This window comes from Lampetra planeri, chromosome 49, assembly GCF_965212315.1.
Source record: "Lampetra planeri chromosome 49, kcLamPlan1.2.h2, whole genome shotgun sequence".
In the NCBI taxonomy this organism is placed as follows: domain Eukaryota; kingdom Metazoa; phylum Chordata; class Hyperoartia; order Petromyzontiformes; family Petromyzontidae; genus Lampetra; species Lampetra planeri.
In genome coordinates, this window is record NC_136155.1 from 1,327,390 (window position 1) to 1,352,511 (window position 25,122).

At 47.4% G+C, this 25,122-nt stretch overlaps 1 protein-coding gene across 2 annotated transcripts in view; it reads right to left on the reverse strand.

Annotated features, from left to right (window-relative positions):
• Positions 1-25,122, reverse strand: part of LOC144734060 (uncharacterized) — a 258,027-nt gene that overhangs the window by 123,937 nt on the left and 108,968 nt on the right. For both annotated transcript variants that reach the window (XM_078616112.1, XM_078616111.1), the window contains exons 17-22: positions 15,301-15,354; positions 13,447-13,500; positions 12,641-12,694; positions 5,720-5,773; positions 2,537-2,581; positions 1,535-1,588 (exon numbers count right to left, since the gene is read on the reverse strand). In XM_078616112.1, coding sequence (XP_078472238.1) covers positions 1,535-1,588; positions 2,537-2,581; positions 5,720-5,773; positions 12,641-12,694; positions 13,447-13,500; positions 15,301-15,354 — 315 coding nt within the window. The remainder of the gene's footprint in view (positions 1-1,534; positions 1,589-2,536; positions 2,582-5,719; positions 5,774-12,640; positions 12,695-13,446; positions 13,501-15,300; positions 15,355-25,122) is intronic.

Genomic DNA, 25,122 nt, shown 5'->3' on the forward strand with positions numbered 1-25,122 from the left:
GGTGCACATAGCCTGGCACAAGCGTCGTGGTGACGTCACCGCCACTTAGTGGCGGTTGTTGTTGTAGGTGTGTGTGTACGTAGGTGTGTGTGTGTACGCATGTGCTTGTGTGTCCACTGGGGTGTGTGTGTGTTCCATATCCATGGGTTAGGTCCCTGTCCATCGTGAACAACACGTCTACATCTTGTCGAGAAGACGCCCCACACTCTGCTCGTTACATTAGGCTACTCGTCAGGGTTGAACACATCTCATCATGTTACTTCATACACCGATGCACACGGGATAATTTCCAATGCACAATTCACCAACCGTAACTTTTTCATTTCAACTGCGGAAAATTAAAATTTACCTTAGCTCTTTAGTTAAGTGCTACAGTTTAACATCATTAATGTTGGACGGAGCTTTATTCCCGGCATAAATAATTTAATACATACGTGTATAAACTTTAAATTACAAAATAAAGAACATTGAACGTCGATCGCAATGTTCCAGATTCCCCAATATTTTATGGCATATTAAACATTTCGAATACCGTGCTTTCTGAATTAATTTCGATTCGTTTAAAAGTAGTTCGGCAAAAAATATATAAATATTTGTTTGGAAAAGTGTCCCAATGTGTATTTCGTTGATAATATAAATAAGCAGCCAAGTGCCACTACATTGCTGGACAAAATGCTTTGAGAAAATAACACGAAGTAGTTTATATTCACCAAATGTTAGTTGTAACGCTACCCATATAGCGATGGATCTGTTGCTATAGTGATGATGCTCTTGCTACAGCGATGTGATTGCCTGAGAGATGAGGTTGTTGTTATGGTAATCTTGCCATAGTGTTGCTGTTGCTATAGTTATGAGCTTGCTGCCAAAATGATGATCTTGTCATAGGGATGCAGTTGCAATAGCGAATAGGTTCCTACAATCGTGTTGATAGTCTTCTCTGAATATGCTGTTGCTATGATGATGCTTTTGTTATCGTGATGAGGCTGTTGCTATAATTAGGGTTCTATTATCGTGGTAACACTATTGCTGCAGTGAACATGACGTGTCTATCACTGTTATAAGACTGCTGATATAAAAGCAGCATTGCTATACCAAATCTGGTGTTGCTATGGTGATGATACCGTTGCTATGGCGATATTACGAGCGTGATGATGCATGATGCTAATGCGATGGTGATGATGCCGTTGATTGGTTGATGATGGTGTTGTCAAAGTGTTGATGCGGTTATAATGATGACGGTGCTGTGGTGATGATGCGATTGCTATGATGACGATGGTGGTATTGCTAAACCGACAATGCTACTCTACTGCTTTCATAGCAATAATGTTGTTGCTTTGGTGATGGTGCTGTTGCTATAGTGATGTTTCTGTTGCTATGGTGGTGGCACTGTTGCTACGGCAATGGCACTCTTGCTATAGCGATTGCGCTGTTGCTATGGTGATGACGCTGTTGCTATGGTGATGACGCTGTTGCTATGGTGATGACGCTGTTGCTATCGTTATGGTGTCGTGTTTATTAAGCAACTGTAACTCACAAGAGGTCCTGCATTGCCTGGTTGTCCTCTGGGTCCTAAGAGGCCTCTTGGTCCCTGGGAAACATGAGCAAACAATCATCATCGCCACAATCATCGCAAAATCCTGCACGCCTGCAGCTCCGAACCTGCAAGCATACGAGGCGGCCAAAAGATGGCAGTACAGCAAGGAGGTTGCTCTGAATCAATGTCTCCAAGTGAATCAACTCTCCAAGTGCTACCCCCTCAGAGGCATGGGTTTTCCTCCGGGCCAATCTGGTTCCCCTCGCACATGATACACACATCAACTGGCTGCACTCGAGAAGAAAGGAAGAGTAGGCCAAAACACCATCGGGGGAAAATGCTAAAGCTCCCTTCTCGAAGAGCCCCTTTCGCCAGCGGTGGCACGAGCAGAACATTGCAGAGCTGTGCCTTTATAATTACCCGATTTAGAACCTGATTTAATCAAAAGCAGCTAAAGCCTGGCTATAAGCCAAAGATCCCGGCAATACCACTCATACGAATAGTAACGCCACCGTGTAATGCGCCGTGCGGCGATTCGCTTGCTCCGAAGAGAGAGGGAGAGCAACTCAGAGCCGCGAGGAGGAACCGCAGGCGAGCGGGAAAGGCAGCAGCCAGGCGATGAGCCGGCGCCAAATCTCCCCCCTCCAAGCTCTGCGGTTCTCCACTTATTAAGGTGCTATCAGCCAATGAATGAACGTTTACGGGTGGGAGGAAACCGGAGCACACGGGGACAACCGCATGCGGCGCAACGCTGGACTCCGAGTCTGCGACGCGACCACTATGAGCCTCGAATGCGCAACGACCCCTCAACGGAACCAGCGAATGCCTTCGAGCGAGTGCCATGCCGTTCATATGACAAGTCAAAGTGAGAGCGTCCCCACTCACGCGGACCACCCTTTCCGCAGTACTGTGTAACCATATTTGGCTTTCCACTAAATAGTTCCCATTTTGGCGGCCAGAAAGAGATGATGGGCTGCGTGGATTGCGTGTGATGACACTCACAGGCTCGCCCGGCAATCCAGCGGAGCCCGTCGCTCCAGTCTCCCCCTAGAAGCCAAACACAGAACAGCATCGTCATCACCGTCATTGTCACCGTCGGTATAATGACCGTCACCGTCACCATCATCATTGTCGTCATCGTCATCATCACCTTCATGAACATAATCGTCATCATAATCATCACGTTTATCACCGTCATAATCATTGTTATCACAGTCATCAACATCAACACCGTCATTATCATCGTCATCATCATCAATGTCACTGCCATCATCATCGTCACCACAGTCATCACAATCATCACAATTATATTGCGAAGCTGAGTGAGAGGAGTGGTGGTGGTGCACCGGTCCGTGCACTGAGACGTGCTGCTGGCAAGACGGGTTCTATTCCCGACTGTGAGTCACATCGGTGGGAAGTGGCGTCTTGAACCTGTGCTGGGCCTCCCCTGGGTCGACTCAACCTTAAACGGGTACCTTGGGTGATGTGTGAGACATTAGCACTGGGCAGACCAAAGGTGGACCGGCGTGTTTCTCGCCACACCACCCTCTGTTTGTTTCGCCTTCTAACATAGGTGCTCGCAAATAGTGTTTATCCCTATGTTCTGCAAATCTACATGATGAATATTTGTTGTTTATACATGTCTGTGTTAATGCACACACGATTCCTTGTTAAAGGTTTCAATTTTGTTGCCAGAAAAAAGGGGAAAAACCCTACTATTATATTTTGGTACTGGCAAAGGAGGTCTAATGATGTCTGTGTATTCTTGTGTGTGGGGAGTGGGCAGTGCAGCGATTAGCGCGCTGCGCTGCAAACTCGGAAACCCGAGTTTGATTCCCGCTCACGGCCAACATCAGTGACAATTATCTGAACCGGCCTTGGGCCTCCCCTAGGTCGACTCAGCCTCAAATGAGTACTTGGTGCGGTGTGTAAACATCGTCACCAGGGAGACTGCGCTTAAATGTGTGCAAGTGTTTATTTCTGCGTGCATGACAATTTGTTCATTATCAATGTCGTGGTTGGCTTCACTATGGTGCACGATGATCCCGGCAAACCCGGGGTCCAATTCCCAGGCATATAAATTCAGCGGCAATGTGATTAATGTTAATTTGCGGGAAGGAATCATAAAGAGTCAATATATTACATTAATTTTAAAATACTAAATGCAGGATTGCATTACGGTCCTTTGAAATCGTCTGAGACCAATCACACCTATTCCAGAAAAATAACCGATACGTCTGTCTCTCTGTCTGTTAGATTTTAATGAATAAATCTGCTCCGGCTTAGTGAGAAAAATTTGCTATTTTACACGCTTGTATTATCCCTCATTAAAGCGGCCGAGGTTTTATGCGACCGCGAGTGCACATCACACCGCCACGTCAATCTCCCTCCCTCCCTGTCTCTGCAGAGGCCCGCGTCGTGATTATAACCGGCACGGACAGATGACAGCAACACGCGGGCGCACGCCGCAAAACCCGGAGCGGACGAAGCCGGCTCGGCTTTCTGCCGTCGCTCTTCGCTCGGCGGCGGATAAAAAAAAAAAAGCCGGCGAGCATCTGAGCCCGAGAGCCCCGTGGGCCTGTCCCTCTCGCCCTCGGGATCCACCGGGCCGGGCTCTAACAAAGCCAACTAGAGGGTTCTGACCTTTTGAGTACTGAGTGACGGTGCGTTGGTTGAGCGTAGGTCAGTGGCGTCGCACGGTTGGTTGCCATGGTGCTCTCGTGGAAGGAATTGAAGTATGAAATGGTGGGCCCCCCTATCCATATTCTTAGGTGTTTTTTTCGGTAAAGTCACGTAGGTACAAAATTTAAATTAATAAAAGTAAAATAAAAATAAAATAAAAATCATGACGTTTCGGAGGCAACACAAGCTTCCGTCTTCAGGTGGAACCGTCACCGCACGCTTGCTGTATCAAGTTTTTTTGCCTGCACCCACCCCCCTCCACTCCCCTCCACCCCGCGCTCTCCCTGGCCTCTGCGTCAGGGAACCCTGGTGAAGTTGCATTGTCTGCACGCCCGATAGCCATGCCGCTGGTACCGACCCACCTGGAGTATGCGAGGCATCTCAAGGGATCTCACAATGATGTTGGGTTCTCAACCCGGAGTTTCCGAATCGAAGGTGGCAGGAAAGCAGTTTAGGCGTGAGAATGTCCAGGAGGTTTGCGATGGGTGGTGGGATGTGAGTGTAGGGTGGAGAAGGAGGGCAAGCGACCGTGACCGGCAATGCAGTGGCACCGAGAGGTGTGCGGCCAAGGGGAAGACCTAACGCCATGGTGATGATGAGAGCGAAGTAATTGTTGAAGGACGTACTGAGGCTGAATTGACCTAGGGGAGGCCCAGGACCAGTGGAAAAATCGGAAAAACCCAGAGGCAGATGGTGGCTATGATGATGATGATGAAGATGAGACTGTATTGATAATCAGACATCGACTTTACAACAAATGTAGGATTTAGAAGAAGCAAGGAGCTGAGGGCGAGGTTTTGTGGCATCAACTGCATTTGTTGTGATGACCTCTTGACCTTCGAATACAATTCTAGAAAACGAGTGTCGTAAAATAGCATCGGGAGGAAAGGGTTCTTTGTGAATGTGCCGAATCCAATCATAGCGCACACGTCCACCGCTCCAGTGTGTCGGTGCTGCTGCTGCTGCTGCTGCTCGCAATCTCACCGGAGCCAGAGGTGCTAAGTTATGCTAAGCCAGCCCACAGGGGACCCAGGCCACACGTACCAATTAATGCGACCAGTGATGCGAGTATTGGCCAGGGATCGAACCTAAGTTGTCAGATACAGTGCGATGTGTAAATACCATCATCGCCCCCCTCCCCCTGGCCTTTTCCAGATTGTTGGTGTGAGTGCTGTTAGTGAGCACCTATTAAGGCTTGTAGGGTGCACGACAGGCTGGTGCGGCTCGTGCCACGCCTGACTGCCCACGCCCCTCCTGTGCTGATGTTCACACACCATACCAGGTACTCATTTGAGCCTGAGACAACCGATGGATGCGCCCAGGACGGGTTTGGATATCGCACCCCACTGACGTTGTCTGTGGCTGAGATTTGAGCTCAGATGGCAGGTGCGTAGCGGAGTGGGCTTACTCACTGCGGCGTCACCGCTACCCACCAACACAGAGACACACACGCGCACGAACGCGCCCAAAACCGTTGCTGAAACTCAAGAGATTCATTCTCACCCTCGGTCCATCTTCTCCGGTTGGGCCCAGAGGTCCTTGTGGTCCATTGTCACCCTGGAGTGAACGGTCAAACCAATTAAAGAAAGGCAGTAAGAGGCCAACGAACACGCACACGTACACACGCACGTACATACACACACGAGCACACACACATGCACATATACACACGCACGCACATACGCACACAAACATGCACACGCGCACACACGCACGCACGCACACGCGCACATGTGCACATAAGAGTGTACGGATGCGTGTGCATCCGTACACTTACAATACAAAGATAGAAGCACACAAGTAGCACAATGATGCGCAGTCACAAAGTAAATGCAAATATATACACGTGCAGATAAACACCCGCATATGTATCCATGCGCAGATGAATGCATGCACCGATATACACAAATATATGCACAAACGTCGACATACATACATACATACTGTTTACAAATGCAAACATATGCTCACAAACATCCACAGAGATGTACGTATGCAAAAGGATACATATAAATGCATGAATACAAACACACGTATGTACACATGCATGCATACACGCAGATACATACAAGAAGACAAAGATCCCCCGTAAAGCCTGAACAGACTTTTGGGGCAAGTGCTGTTAGCAAGCACCTACGAAGGCCGGCACGGCACACGAGGGGATGGGTGGCCAACACCATGCCCGACCAATATTCTTTCCTGAGTGGCGATGATTGAAAACTGCAAAAAATACTCATTTAAGGCTGAGTCGACCTAAAGGAGGCCCAAGTCCAGTACAGATTATTGTCACTGGTGCTGGCCGTGAGTGGGAATGAAACTCGTGTCCCATAACGAGTTGACAGATGCAACAAATGTGCCATTTCCACCAATATCTCAGGGATGGACCACAGGGATGGGCGCTGCCCCGCCGATGCACGTTTGCGTAAACACGCTTCGATCTGACCTTTCCTACGCAAGGCCGATGGCATTCAAGAGCCGAGCAATGCCTACAGGAATAAAGAGTAAGGCTTCAACTTTTTTTCTTCCCATTTGATGTCAATTCACTTCAATGTCGTTTAACTTGATGACGTCCAGGGGCTGCAGCCACCGTGGGCGTCCTTGAGCCAGCGGCCAGTGTCCGGGTAGATTGGGTACAACCAGAGCGCGGTCGTGCTGACGCGACGTGCGGCTCTCGTCGTCAACAAGGGCAGCACCAACTCCTCGTGGACGACCCAATGGTCCGTCCGCCTTGGGGTTTGGTCTTCGACGCTGCGGCTGGGCCCTGCTCAATGGGTTTCCCAACTGGCCAAGGCCTCCTTGTGGGTGCAGCAACGCTTCCGCAGGTGGGGCTTACGCGACGACCTGCCTAAAAACGACACTAGCTAAACGATTTAAACTATTTTTATTTGACCAGGTAAGGCCCACTGAGCAGCATAACCCTTTTTTTATGAGCGACGAATGATGGCTCAATGAGGTGGATTTTTACGGCAGCCAAAATGTGGATTCTAAATGTGGAGGGAAAAACTAGAGGACCCGGAGAAAAATCCACACGTCCACGGGGAGAGACATGGCAAACACCAAATATACAGCAGGTGTCAGGGTCGGGATTGAACCCATGCTGCCCCTGTATACCAGGCGAGGTCATTACTATCTTGCCACCCTGGCACCCAAACAGTGTTCTGCAAATGACAAAGCTGCTGCAGCTGCTGCAGGTCGCAAATGTTCACGCTAAATAAATTATATAACTCATTTGAGACGTGATGAAGTGGGGGCTGATCTTGGCAGATCCTGTCTGTAATCTAATCAATAGCCACTGGGAACCATTCAGCACTAAGTGAAGACAACGCTTCTGTGCCTCGCGTGGAGATCTATAAACATTGTCTCGCCTGCAAGGGGCGATTATAACAACCTACGAATTATTACTCATTAATTTGCCCTGTCGCCAAACAAGCATGGGGTGGTGCTCATCCGACTCTGGTGGCCCTGAACCCGTGGTGGAAATTCCACATTACCAAAACAAAGAGAGGTGCATTCCTGTGACAACCACTGTCGACTTCCTACAAAGCGGCACTTCCATGATTATGTTGATAAAGCTCATATGGATGATGATGACAATCGGCTGAGTCGTGCCCCAGCCAGGAATCGAATTCACGACCCCTTACCAATTGTGAGTTGGGTGTTCTCAGCACATTGCGACAAAGACAAAGATCACCCTGATAGCCTTCATAGACCTTTGGTGCAAGTGGTGTCAATGAGCGCCTATGAAGGCCGGCATAGTAGATGTGGAGCAGGTGTTTACACACCACACCCAGGTACTCATTTGAGGCTGAGTCGACCTAGCAGAGGCCCAGGATCAGTTCAGATAATCGTCACTGGTGTTGGCCGCGAGCGGGAATCTAACTCGGTTGGTGGCGCAAGATCCTCCCACAGATAGACACACACGCGCACAAACAATAACACGCACAAACAATAACACGCACAAACAATAACACGCACAAACAATAACACGCACAAACAATAACACGCACAAACAATAACACGCACACACAATAACACGCACAAACAATAACACGCACAAACAATAACACGCACAAACAATAACACGCACAAACAATAACACGCACAAACAATAACACGCACAAACAATAACACGCACAAACAATAACACGCACAAACAATAACACGCACAAACAATAACACGCACAAACAATAACACGCACAAACAATAACACGCACAAACAATAACACGCACAAACAATAACACGCACAAACAATAACACGCACAAACAATAACACGCACAAACAATAACACGCACAAACAATAACACGCACAAACAATAACACGCACAAACAATAACACGCACAAACAATAACACGCACAAACAATAACACGCACAAACAATAACACGCACAAACAATAACACGCACAAACAATAACACGCACAAACAATAACACGCACACACGCGCACACACGCGTATACAATACACGTGCGCCTACAAGTGACAAACGCGGTCAACTATCGGATGAAGTTGACAGAACCCGCACAAAAACAAAGAAAAAAAACACACAAACCGCACTTATCTTGTACAGGGCACGTGACCTAAGCCGCGTGTCCCAAGGCTGCGCGAAGCGAATAATCGACGACGTTGACGAGCAAGCGGGAGAGTTAGTCGCAGGCAAGAGCACCGATGAGCACGTGGCACTGTGACGTCACCCGTCGCTCCACCCGCGTCACAAACACGTCACCATGTTGTGCGTACAGGGGGGGTTGCCACCTGTCCCGGGTTTGACCCGACTAGAGTCCAGGGATTGGCGCCTGTTGCGTTGGGTGGCAGGAATTGATTTGCACCGCGGGATTTGGTATCGGTATTGTTCTGTTGAACTCTATGATTGCAAACTGCGCGGTTTTGACGATAGACGTCGTGCTGACTGAGGGACAGGTCTGGGTTTGGTCTACGGCGGAAGTGATGGCACCCCGAAGTGTGTCATTACATGTTGCATGTATCCATGACAACCGGTATCCCGGCTCAATCGCTCGTTCAAATATAATTTTACTGCACAGCGTATACATTCCCTACGTAGAATGCATTCGTTCCGAGGTCAACAGGTCATGATTCACTTGGCCGTTCTGTCTGTAATGGCGATTCGCGTTGAGCTTGTGGTTGCAGCGCAGTTAAGCGATTTCTGCACTTAAGCCACGGGCATTTACCACTTCCAAGTAACGGTATGAATGTGGGCTAAAAGGAGGACACGGGACAATGTACAGCGATTGCTATTTTGAACGCACGCGCACGCACGTCCCGGATTCGTGCGTCAACGACTGTCTCACACTGAGTGGTGTGATGTGACAGAAGAAGAAGACGAAACAATTATTCTTAATTTGAAAACCACAGCCACTCGACGAAAGAGTTTTCCACCTTTCCCACTATAGACCAAGACCAGACATGTCGTATATATCTAATATATATCCCAGGCAGTCGAGGTCTGTCATCACCTTCAACACAATACCGGCACAAGATGTCGGTACAAATCAATTTGTGGCACCCAACACAAAGATGTCAATTTCCGAGCTATGACCGCAACACTCCGCGTTGAACCGGGACAGGTGGCGACCGCTCACAATTTGGGTGGCGTGCCGGAGCGGCGTCTAGCGGAGTCTCAGCCACACTCGTTAGCTCATGGCACGGTGCTCGCTGGCATTCGCTCCATCGTTCGCCTACGGAGCTCGGAGACGGGATTTGAGAGCAGTTAAGGGGGTCGCGATGGCCCTGGGCCTCTCCTATCCGACGGCTAGAGTGAAGGATTTTAGAAATCAATCACTGGTAGTTTGGCTTCTGTATCTCCACGGTCGAATACCCCTTCATCATCCAGTATTTATCTTTGGTGTAGGGCCCCGTGGTGGTAGTTGTATGCCAGAATGTTTCAAATAAACCCGCTAGCACCTGACTAGATTGTCACGTTTGTGAATGTTGTTACCTCTATGTGCCAACGTGTTGATTATAATTTTGACCAACGCAGAATGTCCTCAATGGTGGCTTAAGAATTTAAAGTCAACAATGTAAAAATAAAACTACTTACATGACATAACCCGTGAACTAGTATGGACCCCTGTAATGGCTACGAAAGCCTACGTTTTAAATCCTTACATTTGAAATCCCTACGTTTGAAATCCCTACGTTTGAAATCCCTATGTTGTAAATCCCTATGATTGAATTCCTTACGTTTTAAATCCCTGTTTTAAATCCCTACGTTTTAAATCCCTATATTTTAAATTCCTACGTTTGAAATCCCTACGTTTGAAATCCCTACGTTTGAAATCCCTACGTTTCCAATCCCTACATTTTAAATCACTACGTTTGAAATCCCTACGTTTGAAATCCCTACGTTTAAAATCCCTACGTTTTAAATCCCTATATTTTAAATCCCTACATTTTAAATCCCTACGTTTTAAATCCTATGTTTCAAACCCCTACGTTTTAAATCCCTATATTTTAAATCCCTACATTTTAAATCACACGTTTGAAATCCCTACGTTTGAAATCCCTACGTTTTAAATCCCTACGTTTCAAATCCCTACATTTTAAATCCCTATATTTTAAATCCCTACATTTTAAATCCCTACGTTTTAAATCCTATGTTTCAAATCCCTACGTTTTAAATCCCTGTATATACGTTCCAGTGGCACTCCCTCAAGCGGAGGCTCTTCCACCAGCAGTGGCATGCGATTAACATTTCCAAGGGCTGCCCCTTTATATTTTACTCGATAAAGTAGCAACCATCTGTTGGTGTTTGGGATTGTGTCCTTCTTTAAGTGACCTTTCACGCACAATATTGTTGACAGAAGCGCGGATAAGCATTGTCACGCAATTTCATTTTAAAGCGCCCGAGTTTATGCAAAATATATTCGTGCAAATTATTCACGAACGCCAATTACAGTATTACGGTTTAACACGCTGATGGGGTTCAACAATGATGACGTCATCCTGCACTATTTGAGACCGGAAGCAGGTGGATGGTTTCACTATTCTGGCAAACAGCCCAAAGATGCTGGATGTAATTGCCAGTGAAACGTCGTGCTCACATTCTAAATGTTGTCGATTCACTCTTCAAACACACCAGTGGGCTGAAGAAGTAACTAATCGGCGTTTTGTCAACGTGACACATTTTTTACTGATTGGCCGTGTCTGGTGGTGGAGGGTTGCGACACATTTATAATAACGCAATCAAACCCAAAAATGTTTTTATTATGACCAATTATTAGATCCAAAAAAGTCTCCGGAGCGTCGTGCATTGGGATGCGTCCGTGTGTCAAGCGAGCGGTTGGAACGTGTCACATTAATGACGAGGCTTCGCATTCGTTTAGCAATTAAACACTTGAGTGTGTGAAAGCCCTCGACAAATACGCCTGGGAATTGTCAGACACATAGGGGGCACATCTACCAACACATACATTGCAGCTACGAATGATCTCCTCAGGCTTATCCAGGCCACCAGCTCAACTGAACTGAACGTGAGCGGCCGCGTTGTCGTTTCGAACCAGCGACTCAAAGTTGTCGTTTAGAACCAACGTCTCAAAGTAAGCGTGATGAAAATGAGGCCATTCCGCTGTAAGTGTTGCATCCTTATTTCACTGCTGCCTGTTTGGGATGGCCGCACGTTCTGAACCCTTTGGGTTGGTGGTTTAAGTGACAAACGTGGCGACACATTCAGTTACTTCCGGCTGGTCGACTTGACAGGGCAGGGAGAGAGCTATTTGTACATGCAATGATGTCTGCCTTTGTGTGCGTTGATACATCTACTGTATTTGTTTCCAGCCTATATTATTTTGCTCTTCTTCAAATGGCCGATGTTGATGTAGATCCCGGGTCGGCAATCAAAATAACAAGAAGAGGCATTTTTTTAGAATTTGGTAAAAAACTAAAAATCGATATTTGAAGAGCCGCAATGCACTGTGCACTGTGTGATGAACACAAGAAGGTGGTCCTTGATAAGCAGCCCTTAAAGAGCCACATGCGGCTCCAGAGCTGCAGGTTGCCGACCCCTGATGTAGAGCGACAACTCTAACACTGGATTGCTTGAGGCCAGATAATTGCATCGGGAGTAGCGAAGTGGTGCATCATCATCGTCGCCGCCACCACGGCGGCGGCGATGATGATGTTGATGCCGCCCTCCTTCATAGTCGTGAATCGGGCGTCAAGTCATCGTTGGCCGTTCCACCTCTTTTGCCTCGATTGGGTTTTCTCGTCAGTCGCCGTTGTGGACTACAACATGCGGACAGGATGGGGTTAAACACGGCGAGAGAGAGACACACACACACACACAAACAGGCAGCAGCAACAGCCGCGACGTACACACACACAGTGTACGTCGTGACGTACACACACAGTGTACGTCGTGACGTATGCACACGGTGTACGTCGTGACGTCGTGACGACCGACTCACCCTGTTTCCTTTCTCGCCAGGCAGTCCGGGCAGGCCGTCGAAGCCTCGCTCGCCCTGCGAGTAAAAAAAAAACAAGCGCACCGGTGCACATGTATGAAGTCTGTATTTTTGGACGTTTCGCGAACGATTTTAATGCAACTGCTGAAATGCGTGCGTTGTATGAATTTTTGCCGTTTGTGTAAAAGGGATTGTTGGTGTTGTTGTTGCAAAGTGTGAATTGTTGCACACCCCAGTGTTACCGCGGACAGGACTGCCTCATATGTTGTGCATACAAACGGTGTGTATTTGGTGTATTGGTGTAAATTCACAACGTGGTGGGGCTGTCAGTGTCACGTGGTGGGGCTGTCAGTGTCACGTGGTGGGGCTGTTGTCAGTGTCACGTGGTGGGGCTGTCAGTGTGACGTGGTGAGGCTGTTAGTGTCACGTGGTGGGGCTGTCAGTGTCACGTGGTGGGGCTGTCAGTGTGACGTGTGAGGCTGTCAGTGTCACGTGGTGAGGCTGTCAGTGTCACGTGGTGGGGCTGTCAGTGTCACGTGGTGAGGCTGTCAGTGCCACGTGGTGGGGCTGTCAGTGTCACGTGGTGGGGCTGTCAGTGTGACGTGGTGAGGCTGTTAGTGTCACGTGGTGGGGCTGTTGTCAGTGTCACGTGGTGGGGCTGTCAGTGTCACGTGGTGGGGCTGTTAGTGTCACGTGGTGGGGCTGTCAGTGTCACGTGGTGGGGCTCTTCTGGGGAGCGCTGCGACTGTTAGTGCCACTGGGCGTGTGTGAGGGCGCCTGCCGGCAGGCTCCTCGCGACGTTGCTGCACCTTAATGCCAGGTTCACCTGGGAAACCCCTGCCTCCGTCTGAGCCCGGGCGGCCCTGCAACAACAACAACAACAAGGACACTGAACGTCGTCATCGTCGACGTCGTCACAGTACTGACAACGTCGCCATCGTCATAGCGGTTACATCGTTATTATCATCACAGTAGAATCACCATCATCTTTGTCGTCGCTGTGACATTATCATCATCGCAGACGCAGTGGCATAGCCATCATCATAGCAGTAGCATCATCACCATCACTGTTGAAGTATCACGAGCTGCACCAACAGCAGCAGCAGCATCGATACAATCATCATCATCAACAACAGGAGCACGAACAATAGCATCAGCAAGCATCACCGACATTGCATTCATTAGCATCAGCAGCAGTATAATCAGCATCGACAAGACAGGTAGCAGCTTTGTTCCCGTGAGAGAGAAGAACGGACCCTCTTTAACATCATTCTGATTTCATTTCTCTTCACAAGACATTTTAGGTTGTTGATACATTAGAGCTCTCTGTCAATCCACTGCTGGAAGTCTGAAAAAAGTGAAATTCATTGTTGTGACGGTTAATTAACAAAAACCAGGACATACCGAGGGACTTGTTTTGGGTTGGAGCGGTGGTGAAAGTGCTAAGGACAAAATTGTCCTGTAAACTTTGAGATACGGGTCTGATTCCTGGCCACTGCTACCATCAGTGGCGTGTGATACCTGAACCGGTCCTGGCCTCTGATGTACCAACTCCCACTGACCAGCCGTGATGACCAACATGGCGTGGGAAGGCCCTCATCCAGCAGTGGACTGTCAAAGGGCTGTACATTGAAGAAAATTGTAAACTCTACCAAAAAACTTCACTCCGAGGAGCTCAACTGAGTGTTTTTTTACATCACGTGGCGCTGCTACGGAAGAGCTGTGATCAGGGCGTAAGGATTACTCTTGGCTATTTAATTTGCAGGACATAATTAGTGTCGTAAAACAAAGCTCACTTTTTCCTGAGAAAGACGTAAAAAAAACATGCTAACCCCACGTGGATTTTCATTTTTTATGTTGTAAGAGGAAATGCAGTGAATATTTTATTGCACTCATCTGAAGAACTACAGTGTTGACATTTTAAACTATAATTTATAATTCAAAGTGACGTTCTGCTCATCTGGGCAAGTTAGACGATGCTTGTGATCCGTTTTCAGCCCCGAGCCAGTGGTGAGAATTCCACACTCTTTAACAGCCTCAAGCGACCCAACTGAATTCTTGAATCGTGTTACAACCCCGCGAACTCGCTTTGTTTTTATAATTTGTATTATTATTCGTATTCTAAACTGTTTAGCTTAAACTCAAAATATACAGCAGGCGTCATGGTCGGGATCGAACCCACGACATTCTGTATACCAGGCGAGGTAGTTAACATCTCGCCACAGCGGTGGCCTAAGCCTCATTGAGTCTCAAGACTCTTTTGCGGGAGGCTGATGCTGCTGTGTGTAGTCCCAATTGTGTAATTTGCAGGTGCAGTTGTTCAGCAATGGGATGTCTGACCAACACCGGTTGAACCGTATGGTTCACTTGGCAATGGTTAGGAAACCGGACGACCCCTGATGAGAACCACCAGATAGATTGCTCCAATTTCATTCCTCCTACGGGCAACACACAGCGGCACTCGTGCAGAACAGGGGGGAGCACACACACACTCCACATAGAAGGGCACCCGAGCCTCGAATCAAACCCAGGCCCTACTGCTCGCTGTGAGGCAGCAGAGCAACCACTGAGCCACTCTGTTTGCCGACCACTTTGCGTGATGAGCCGGGGGGGGGGGGGGGGGGGGCTCCGACTAGGAACTGGGACAGAATCAAATCACTTACCCTTCTCCCTGGCTTTCCCTGAGGTCCTGAAGGGCCTTGAATTCCGCGGGGGCCCTGGAAATGAAACACAAAACGTGAATACAAATCAACGTTGTTGTTGTTGTTATTATTCGGCTTGTTTACCCAGGAACAAAACAACTTTACTGGGTCTCGATACTTTTTTTCCCAGGAGGGACCTGCCAAATCTTTGCAGCAATGGTACCCACCGACTGCTGAGTGTGCATCATCCCATTCAAATTCGTTGAATATGAACTGAGACGCTGGCACACAATGGCCTACTCTCTTTGAACGACGTCACGTGAGCTTTAGCACCAACGGGCGATGCAGTTGGCGGGCATTATATCGTAAATAGACCCGCAGTATTAACCAGCGTGGCCTGCCGGATTAGAATGCGATACGGGTGGGCCATGTCACTGCTGAACTGGCCAAGGCCTCCTTGTGGGTGCAGCAACGCTTGCACAGGTGAGGCTTATGCGACAACCTGAATTGTAGCTGTGGTGCGCATTATTGAATGCTGTGTCCAGGTAAGGCCCAATGTGCTATATTAGATCATTTTCAGAAGCAACCTGGCTATTGCAAATGATAGCTCAACGAAATGGCTTATCGTGTGTACATTTATATCGGCCAAATTCTCTAAATGCGTGATGTTGATTCTAAATGTGGAGGGAAAAACCGGAGGACCCGGAGAAAAATCCACACGACCACGGGGAGAGAGAGACACAGCAAACTCCTAATATACATCAGGCATCAGGGTTGGGATCGAACCCACGACCTCCTGCATACCAGGTGAAGTAGTTAATATCTCACCATCGTGACAAGGGGAGATGCAGAGGGCGCACCGTGCAAGCACGGGAGATGGCAGCTGCTTCGTTCACAACAGATTCACGAGGATGTACATCTCTGTTGGTAGCCATTGACCAGAGGTGGGAATTCTACATTCCTCTAAAAGTGGACAGTCTATCCACTGTTGATTTCCAACAAAGTGCTCATTCCATCGACCCTGGAAGGATGATGATGATCATGACAATCATGATGATCATGAAGATGATTGCCAATGGCACATGGCTGGTATTAGTGGACTAAACCACCCAACGGTAAACCGGTACATTTTCTGCATTAAATATTGCAAATATTCACTTGAATATGTGTGCTGTGTCATATACAAGGTGGTCACTCAAGGGACCATGAAAACGTCTGATTTTCAAGAGTAACGACCTACTGCAGGTATCAAGTCAATTAAATATGGCCTTTCATTTGACAAGCTGATCAACATGTACATCCTCATCTTTATAGGAACGACGAGCATCACATGAGGTCGGGTCACTTAACCAGCCATGGAGGACTACGTTGAGCGAGCCCAATCCCACGGTCCTTTGGACCCTAGGTGCACTTCATAATAATCTCATTAGAGCTTTTTCTTGCAAGGCACCCCCACCAATCTAAATGAACAACATTGAACTGAATCGACATCCGCATCCAATGTCGTCAGGAACTCCCGCAGGCAGCCGGTCACTGCGACATTTCATTGGCTGGGCCATTGTGACGTTCAGGTCCGAACGTCGGACTTTTCAATCTAGCCAGCAGCAGACGATTAGCACGGATGACGAGGTACGGTGTGAAAGAAGTTCAACGTATATCACCCGGTCGTCACTGACAAGCACGCAATGCGTATGAATGGGAGTCGTGCCTTCCTGCTGTTTGTGAGCATCCCACCTTCGCATGTAGTCAATGATGATAGTGGTCGCCAAGTTTGCTTACACGATGATGAGGTGATAAGGTGAGTGGGAGAGAGCGATGGAAGGATGATGATGATGAGGATTACGATGAGGATGACTATGACCATCGGATGAATCAACACACCGGCCATGATTTGAACTCGCAGCCTTCGGATTGCGAGCAGAAAACATATTTTTCCCTGTATTTAAAAAAAATGTACAGTTCTTGTCAATCCTACTCCTGGATGAAAGGCTTCAGCAGACTGTGCCGGTTATGGGGGTTGTTTGACCATACTTCACCACGCTGGTAAGTGTGGGTTGTGAATAGGGGGGGGCAGGGCGGGGGGGGGGCAGGATTTGAGCCCTGGCCTGGGTTGAGGCTGCCGCAGTGCGCTAACTGCTGCGCCACCGCTCCACCCTTACACCTGAGTCTGATGTAAATCTGAGCAGGGGCATTTAAAATATTCCGTTGCTGCAAGCGTACATTATTTAATTAAAAAATTACAATCTCTTAACGTTTCCGTGGTACATTAACTATATTGTTACATTATAAAAAAAAAATACGCGCGTTAATATATCACCACTATGAATAATAAGTTAATAACATGCACCTACCAGCCCTTATATAAATTACAATATTCCTTCAAGTGCTCTTTACACGAAATGCATTACTTAAAAAATGCGAGCTCCCATTATGTGTAAATTAAAGTGTGCAGGGATTCATTAGATTTACCAACAAAGTTCACCATTATCGCTATATTCATCGCGTGAATTACACAAATTAGCTTGCCGCTGCACATTAAAAGGCACATTGTATATTTAATTGCATTTACCTTAATGAGCCTTCACTATACACACTTCTCTAGTAACAACTCCCCCCCGCTGCCCAGCACTGCTGATGAGTGAGCACCACCTAAGGTCTAGGGCCACGTGGTTAGACCAGGTCCTCCAACGTAGTGGGCCACGCAGCCCCAGTGGCAGAGCGAGCGGCTCGCAACCCGAAGGTTGCGGATTCACATCCTGCCTGGTTCTGGGGGGTTGACTCGGCTCATTATCTCAATTGACTTTGTGGTGAAGTCATCAGTGGTTGGTTGTCACTTGGACAAACTTGCCCCTGCACCCATCCCCATAGCAATGTGGAATTTCTGCCACTGGTCTGAGTGCTGTAAGAGAAAAGCAGCTGTGCACCCCCTCACTTGACATTTTAGCAAGAACAAACTTGGACTTTTTGGCTCCAGTGTAATGAGATGATGGTTTCAACCCACTCATCAACGACTGCATTGAAAACAACATTTTTGGATTTGGGTTTTTCTGGTCAGGAGAGTAAATCGGCTTGGGCTGTTCACTCATTAGGATCTACGAAAGAACTACAGATCGCTTGTAGGAATGATGGCCAAAGGACAAGCCTGAGCGTTGACTTGCAGCCAAAGGAAGGAGCGTGCCTGTCAGGACAGCCACCGTGGAGATGGAACGATGCGGATAAGCCTGTGTGCAGGGGAGTGAGATGGACTGTGGCATCGCAGGACAGTGAGAAATGGCAACGGCAGGAGGAGTCTCCATCCAGCAGTGGAGAGGCAGTGGCTGATGAAGTTTGTTTTATTTTGGCAACGCTTTCTACAAGGCATGTAAAAAAGTTACATCACTTTTAGTGGATGAAGAGGCCATCGGGGCAACCTTCAGAAGTGGTTCTGCAATGTCATAACTTCTATGGCTGGAGGTGCAATTAGTTACTTAACTGTGTCATGGCAAGACAATTAAAATTACAAAAATAATAATATATTTGGGGCAAAATTCAAGGGGAAAAAACCCACTTTTATAGTTGTTGGGATGTTCGAAAATAAAAATTCATCATCAATATCAGCGTCTCCATGAACCGCAATGGCTAGAGGAGATGATGCTTCTTCAGATGTCAACTCTCTCCACCGTTGCCTGTCCTTCGCAGTGTGTGTCAGGTGTTGTGCTGGCTCATCGGTTCCTATTGCACATGAATAATTAACAGCCCTGTACCAACCCAGTGCTGGATGAAGAGGGTCAGTTTGTTTGACTAGCCAGGTCAGTTCGGGTCGGTGAAGGCAGGGTCCAGAATCGGTTCATAATATAATTTGCCTCTGATGTTAGCCGTGGCCCAAGAATGGAATTCGGGTCACCGGGTTCACAGCGCAGCGCATGACCCACTGCAACTGCCCCGCTAATGCAACAATAATGGAGCGAACATGTTTCTTGAATGCACCGTTAAGTATAAGTGTAAATTGTACTGACGTGGGCTACAAAATTATTCAAAGGCTCTTTACTTATTGAAACAAACTCGGAAAGGTGCTGGGGGTCATGCACTGCTCTACACCGGCAGTTGATCCCGGTGACCTGGGTTTGATTTCTGATCAAGATGTGCATTAGTGGCCAAGTGGATTTGGAAATTGTCATGGGAATCCCCGAGGTCGACTCAAGATTAAAATAGGCGCTGTGCAAAAAAAATATCTGTACTGGGGAAACAGAGTAGGCCGGGCAAGAGTCTGATAACACAAACCCGATGTGTCCTGTGCTGGCGTTAATATGTGCTCGCGAACAAAACTTAGCCATCAAGTAAAAAAAAGGAATTTGTATCTCTTTTGTTTTATGTAAATCTAAATAATGATATATTTTTCATAAATTGAATGCCAGTATCTCCTTGCTTAGATGAGCATGGGGGTCTATGCTCATCTGGAATAGTATTCTCAAGCCAGCACTGGAAATTCCACGTTACAATGGCAGGTGCCAGTCTATCCAGTGGGGACAACGTGGTCCATATTTTATCCACGCCAGAGAGATGCTGATAATAATCAGAAAATGTAGACAACAGATAGGCAGGTTATGATGGCATTGTGGTCAGAACACACTCATGTAAGTAAGTTGAACTTCTTTCACGCCGTACGTAGCCAACCGTGCTCATCGGTGGAGTGCGCCGGGTGGGATGGCGATATGCTTTGATGCAACAAAAACATTCCCGACAAAAACAACAGCTACCGTGATATCGATTTCTCGTAGCTTTGCAATTTGCATTTACCATGTTAATTGTTGTAACGTTGTCATGCCTCGCTGCAGCTAGTTACGAATAAATATTACAAGTTCATCGACTGCAGTTGACTTGACGTAAGCGCTTGCCATGAGTCCTACTCATCATCGCATCTGTAACGCTTAGAGCGCACAGCGCTGCCAGTCACGCCAAAATAATAAAAAAATTACGTGACCTACCAAAAAGATAGCGCCATCTCATTGTCACGCGGACAATTACTCCGAAAAGCTTTCTGCAAAGCGCCAATTCAAATTATTCCTAACTTCAATTCTAGAGGGATTTTTTTTATTTAAGAGGTATTTTGTCAGGAAAAAAAATACTCGGGAAGCATGACCTGAGCGACGAGAATTACAATCTCACAATATGTTTTGGCAAATACGGACGATACGGTTAATCACGGATCTTATTTCGTGCGATGTATCGTAGTATCGCCTTGTCATGGCGTGCCCTAACAGCAGGACACAAGACGTAGGTGAAGGGGCCATGAATTCGACATTTACTGAACGTACAGACTCACGCAAACATTCGTCCACAATATTTCCCACCACTCCGAGCCACTGTCAAAATTGCTACGCTGCTGTGTGGCTGTGGGTAGCAGTGGACAAATCACTTCCCCCGGAGATTTCAATGGCTCGGCAGCGGACACGCTTGTGACCCAACACTTTTGAGCACAAGGGGTTGCTGGATCACACAGAGATTCGTGATACAAAAAGCGGCCGGACTGCAAGATAGCCAGGACATAGCGGGTTGGTCACGCATCAAAGACACTAATCTTCTTGGTTCTTTCGGTAAAGTCACGTAGAAGGGAAATAATAAAAGAATAAAAATAAAACATAATAAAATAATTCTCACGACGTTTCGGCCACATCGCAAGCAGCCGTCCTCAGGTGAAGAACAGGTCTGTCGGAAAGAGAGCCGTCCTCAGGTGAAGAACAGGTCTGTCGGAAAGACAGCGTCATTTCAGACGCTGTGGCCGAAACGTCGTGAGAATTATTTTATTATGTTTTATTTTTTATTATTTTATTGTTTCCCTTCTATGTGACTTTACCGAAAGAACCAAGAAGATGAATCCCTGCAGTCACGAAAGCTTTAAATCGAAAAACACTAATCTCGGCCAATTCATCGCAATGCAGGACTCCTCCTGTAAACTAGCATTGAGCGTCACGTAGGCTTTCTCAAAGCACACGTACATGGCATCGTTATTAATTGACATGAGAAGATGTGCTTCCTGAGCGGAGGTTCGTAATTGCTCGTGCAAAATGAGCCGCAGATTTCGGTCGTGACTAATGAGGAAGGTCAAAACTAGCGCAAATAATAAACAGTGCAAAAAAAAAACACGCCCGATGTGCCAAATGTTCTCATTAAAGGTGTTTTATTACCCATTAATTCTGCGCAGTTCCACGTGTCAATTGCTCGACTCAGAGAAACGATCGTTTTTAGTTACAACGAAGCGGTCTCATGTTTATTTATTGAGTAAGGTACAACCACATTTGCAGCAGAAACCATCAGCTCGGGCTTGTAATTGCCTCGTGTTATATGCAGAGATTAAGAGTGCAGATTCACGACTGTTGAAGCTGCGAGAATGAGACAAGATGAGGCGATGAACCACCGTAGTTTGTTCACACTCTGCGTGATCGTACGGGCACAGAAATAAACGACTGTGTGAAATTCCATTTTCACGGCCTGGCTGGGTGAAACGGGGGGGAGGGGGGGGCTCATGATGGCCGTGTCAGAGCAAATTCACCAGCATGGCTGACATTTTGGGTTTTAATGAAAGTTTCAGCCACCGGGTGTTGAAGTAAAACGATCAACTATTCTTATTCTTCTGGGTAAGGAGCACTGAGCTCTTTTTTCAGAAGCGACCTTGCCACAAATGATATCTCAATGAAGTGGCTCATCATGTGGACATCTATAGCAGCCAAATTCTTTCAACACATGTTTCAAAAAGTGGAGAGAAAAACCCACGCGACCGTGGGGATAGAGACATACACACTTCAAATATTCAGGCGTCAGGGTCGGGATCGAACCCACGACCTCCTGCATACCAAGCGAGGTAGTTAACATCTCCTAGTCACCGTGTTGATGATGAGAGAGACACGCAAACTCTAAATATACAGCAGCAGGCATCAGGGTCGGGATCGAACCCACGACCTCCTGCATACCAGGCGAGGTAATTAACGTTTGACCACTGCGTCACAAAATGTTGATAGTCGAAGCCTTGGTCACCATTGACCTATACAAAAAAAGAACCCATAACTATTCAAATTTGAATTTCCACTGTGGATCAATTATGAATTTTAGTTCGGTGATATTCTAACGACGAGAATGAATATCGATTTGAAAAGTGCCGCCCCCATTGTAAAGAAGTTCACGCAAAGAGATTCACGGAGGTCACGCCGCTCCACGAGACTGAACTTCGTCACTCATGCGGGTTAGTCCTGCTGTGAGGACTAAAACAGTTCCGGCCTAATTGACATTTAACGAAAAAAGAACGCACTTTGCAAAACATGTGACAGAAAAGTTCACAACCTCGCGTGGCAAGGGTGGAACGGAGCACAGTGGATAACGCAGCGCAGTCCGAACCTATCCACCTGAGTTTGATTCCTGGCTATGGGTCCATGGGCCAGAGCAGATATTTGTACCACCAGAGTGAATCCCAATGGGAAGAAAGTGACCCCGGGACAATAGTCTGTCAGTAGGAGCGATGATTGCGCGATGTGTGTGGAATCCCAAGTGAATCATTTGTGGTATTATTATCGAGGGCGTTGCCTGGTTTACAGGAGGTCATGGGCTCGATCCCGACCCTGACACCTGCATATTTGGAGTTTTTCTGTGTGTCTCTCTCCCCGTGGTCGTGTGGATTTTTCTCTGGGTCCTAAGGTTTATCCCTCAACATAAGCCATGTCATTGGGCTTTCATTTGTAGCCAGGTTGCTTCTGAAAAAAAGCTATAAAGTTTAGTGGGGCCTTACCTGCTAAAATAAAAAAAAATTGACGCCACAATGCAAATTGAGTCTACTTTTTTGCCAATAATCTTTAACGTCCACCGTGGAGCAGACGGCACGTAGTCGTATCATCATCACCATCGTCATTACACCTACACGGCTAGTGAGGGTAAATTACTCGATAACCCTAACTCATTTCAAGTGAATTATTATCACACAATTCACTGGGGTTTTTTTCGGCCACGTAAACGCTGAAGTGACGCCACCTCGGCTCGCACCAATGACGGACATCTGTTCCAGGCTCATGGGCTGCGTGTGGCTGTCTCCCTTCAGTGTCGAGCGAACACGCCCCCCACCCCGCTCCCCTGACATGACGGCGAGGGCTCTGCTGACCGACGGAGTTCTGCGGGAGACGTTCTCTTCAGCCATAGCCCGATTCAGAAAGTTGGAAATAATCCGCTATGATTTTGCTGCGCTAAGGCGGATTTCGGGTCGTTGGTGTGAAGCCCCTACCCCCACACACACAACCCACTGACCCCCCCCCCACTTCCACACCCCCCACCACTACCCAAGCCAGCATGACCCCGTGTGGGGTGTGGCCTAAACAGAAGGAGGTGGGGACTAAGGTGGAATGGGCGTGGGCTATACAGGTGAAAATTCCGAGCTTATTAAAGAGAGTGGAAGCGTGGCTACGGACAGTGGGAAAAGAAGTTCCACATGCATGCGTGGAATCAAACACGGGCAGCAGCAGCAGCAGCAGCGAAGCTGGAGTGCGGTAGATGTGGCCCACAGACCAACTAGTTGTGGTATTATGATTCAGGAAACAACATACCCGATAAACTTTCTATAAAAAATGAGCTTCAAAATAATATGTGGATTTGTCCCTGGTACGAGCACACCGAATGATGAAATAAATCAGGATAGAGTTATTTTGGGGGGGGGGGGGGGGGAAAGCTTCATAATAAAAAATCAGCATGCCAATGTGTTAGTGCATACCACCAACTGTGGCATACAATTCACGAATACGGGAACTGTCAAAGATATGGAACAGAGGCTGAAATGTGAAAGGAAGCACGGGAGAGATGCACACTGGGAGTCACGCTGAGAGACAAAAAGAGGAGCACGTGGATCAGAGAACAAACGCAAATCAGAGGCACCAACACATATGGATCACATGAACCAGAGGCGTATGGAAGTTAGTTGGCTTGATCAAGGTGCAACACATAAGAAGGGACGACATAATCCTTCTTTCATGTCGCTTATGTAGTAGATGCAAAGCAACGGATACAATTTCAAATTTAGTTTGGTCAAGCCAGATAACAGCATCAGGAGCAGCGGAGTGCATCATCGCTGTGATGTCTCCTGCGTATGTGGATTGGACATTGCGTCGTGATCACGTGGTGTACGGTCCGTTCTGGATAACCGCAGTCGCCACACCACTACTACTGGAGAGTTTTTAATTTTCCATTTGTGCACCATCAGCATCTGCTGCTGCCATGGTCTGTGCAGCGGATGCGGTTTTGGGTGGGACCGTGAGCAGCTTTGTGGCTGGTCAAACCCCAGGGACCTTCTGCGTTGGCTCTTTCAGGATGTGTTTGTTCGTGAGTTCTCTTTGAACTCCATTCAGGACCGGCTGAGGGACAAGGCAGGGCTGAGGGACAATGCTGAACAAGATTCCGATTTCGATTTAAAGCTTTCGTGACTGCAGGGATTCATCTTCTTGGTTCTTTCGGTAAAGTCACGTAGAATGGAAATAATAAAATAAAATAAAAAACCATAGTAAAACGTTTTATTTTTATTATTTTATAAAATAAAACATAAGAATTTTTTTTGTATTATTTTATTATTTCCATTCTACGTGACTTTACCGAAAGAACCAAGAAGAAGATTCCGATTCTGATTCTGTCTGTGCAAATGGCAGACATTGGAGAGAACACGCCGACTCAAGCGCGGGAGCGTGACGTGCCATCGCAGGACCCCGAAGGATTGCAACGGTGTACACGGAGGGAGGCCTTTATCCAGCACTGGACAGCAATGGCTGGCGATTGAGATGATGGTTGTTGTTATTATTATTATTATTATCACTACCATCTATTAACTTAGTGGGCTATGCA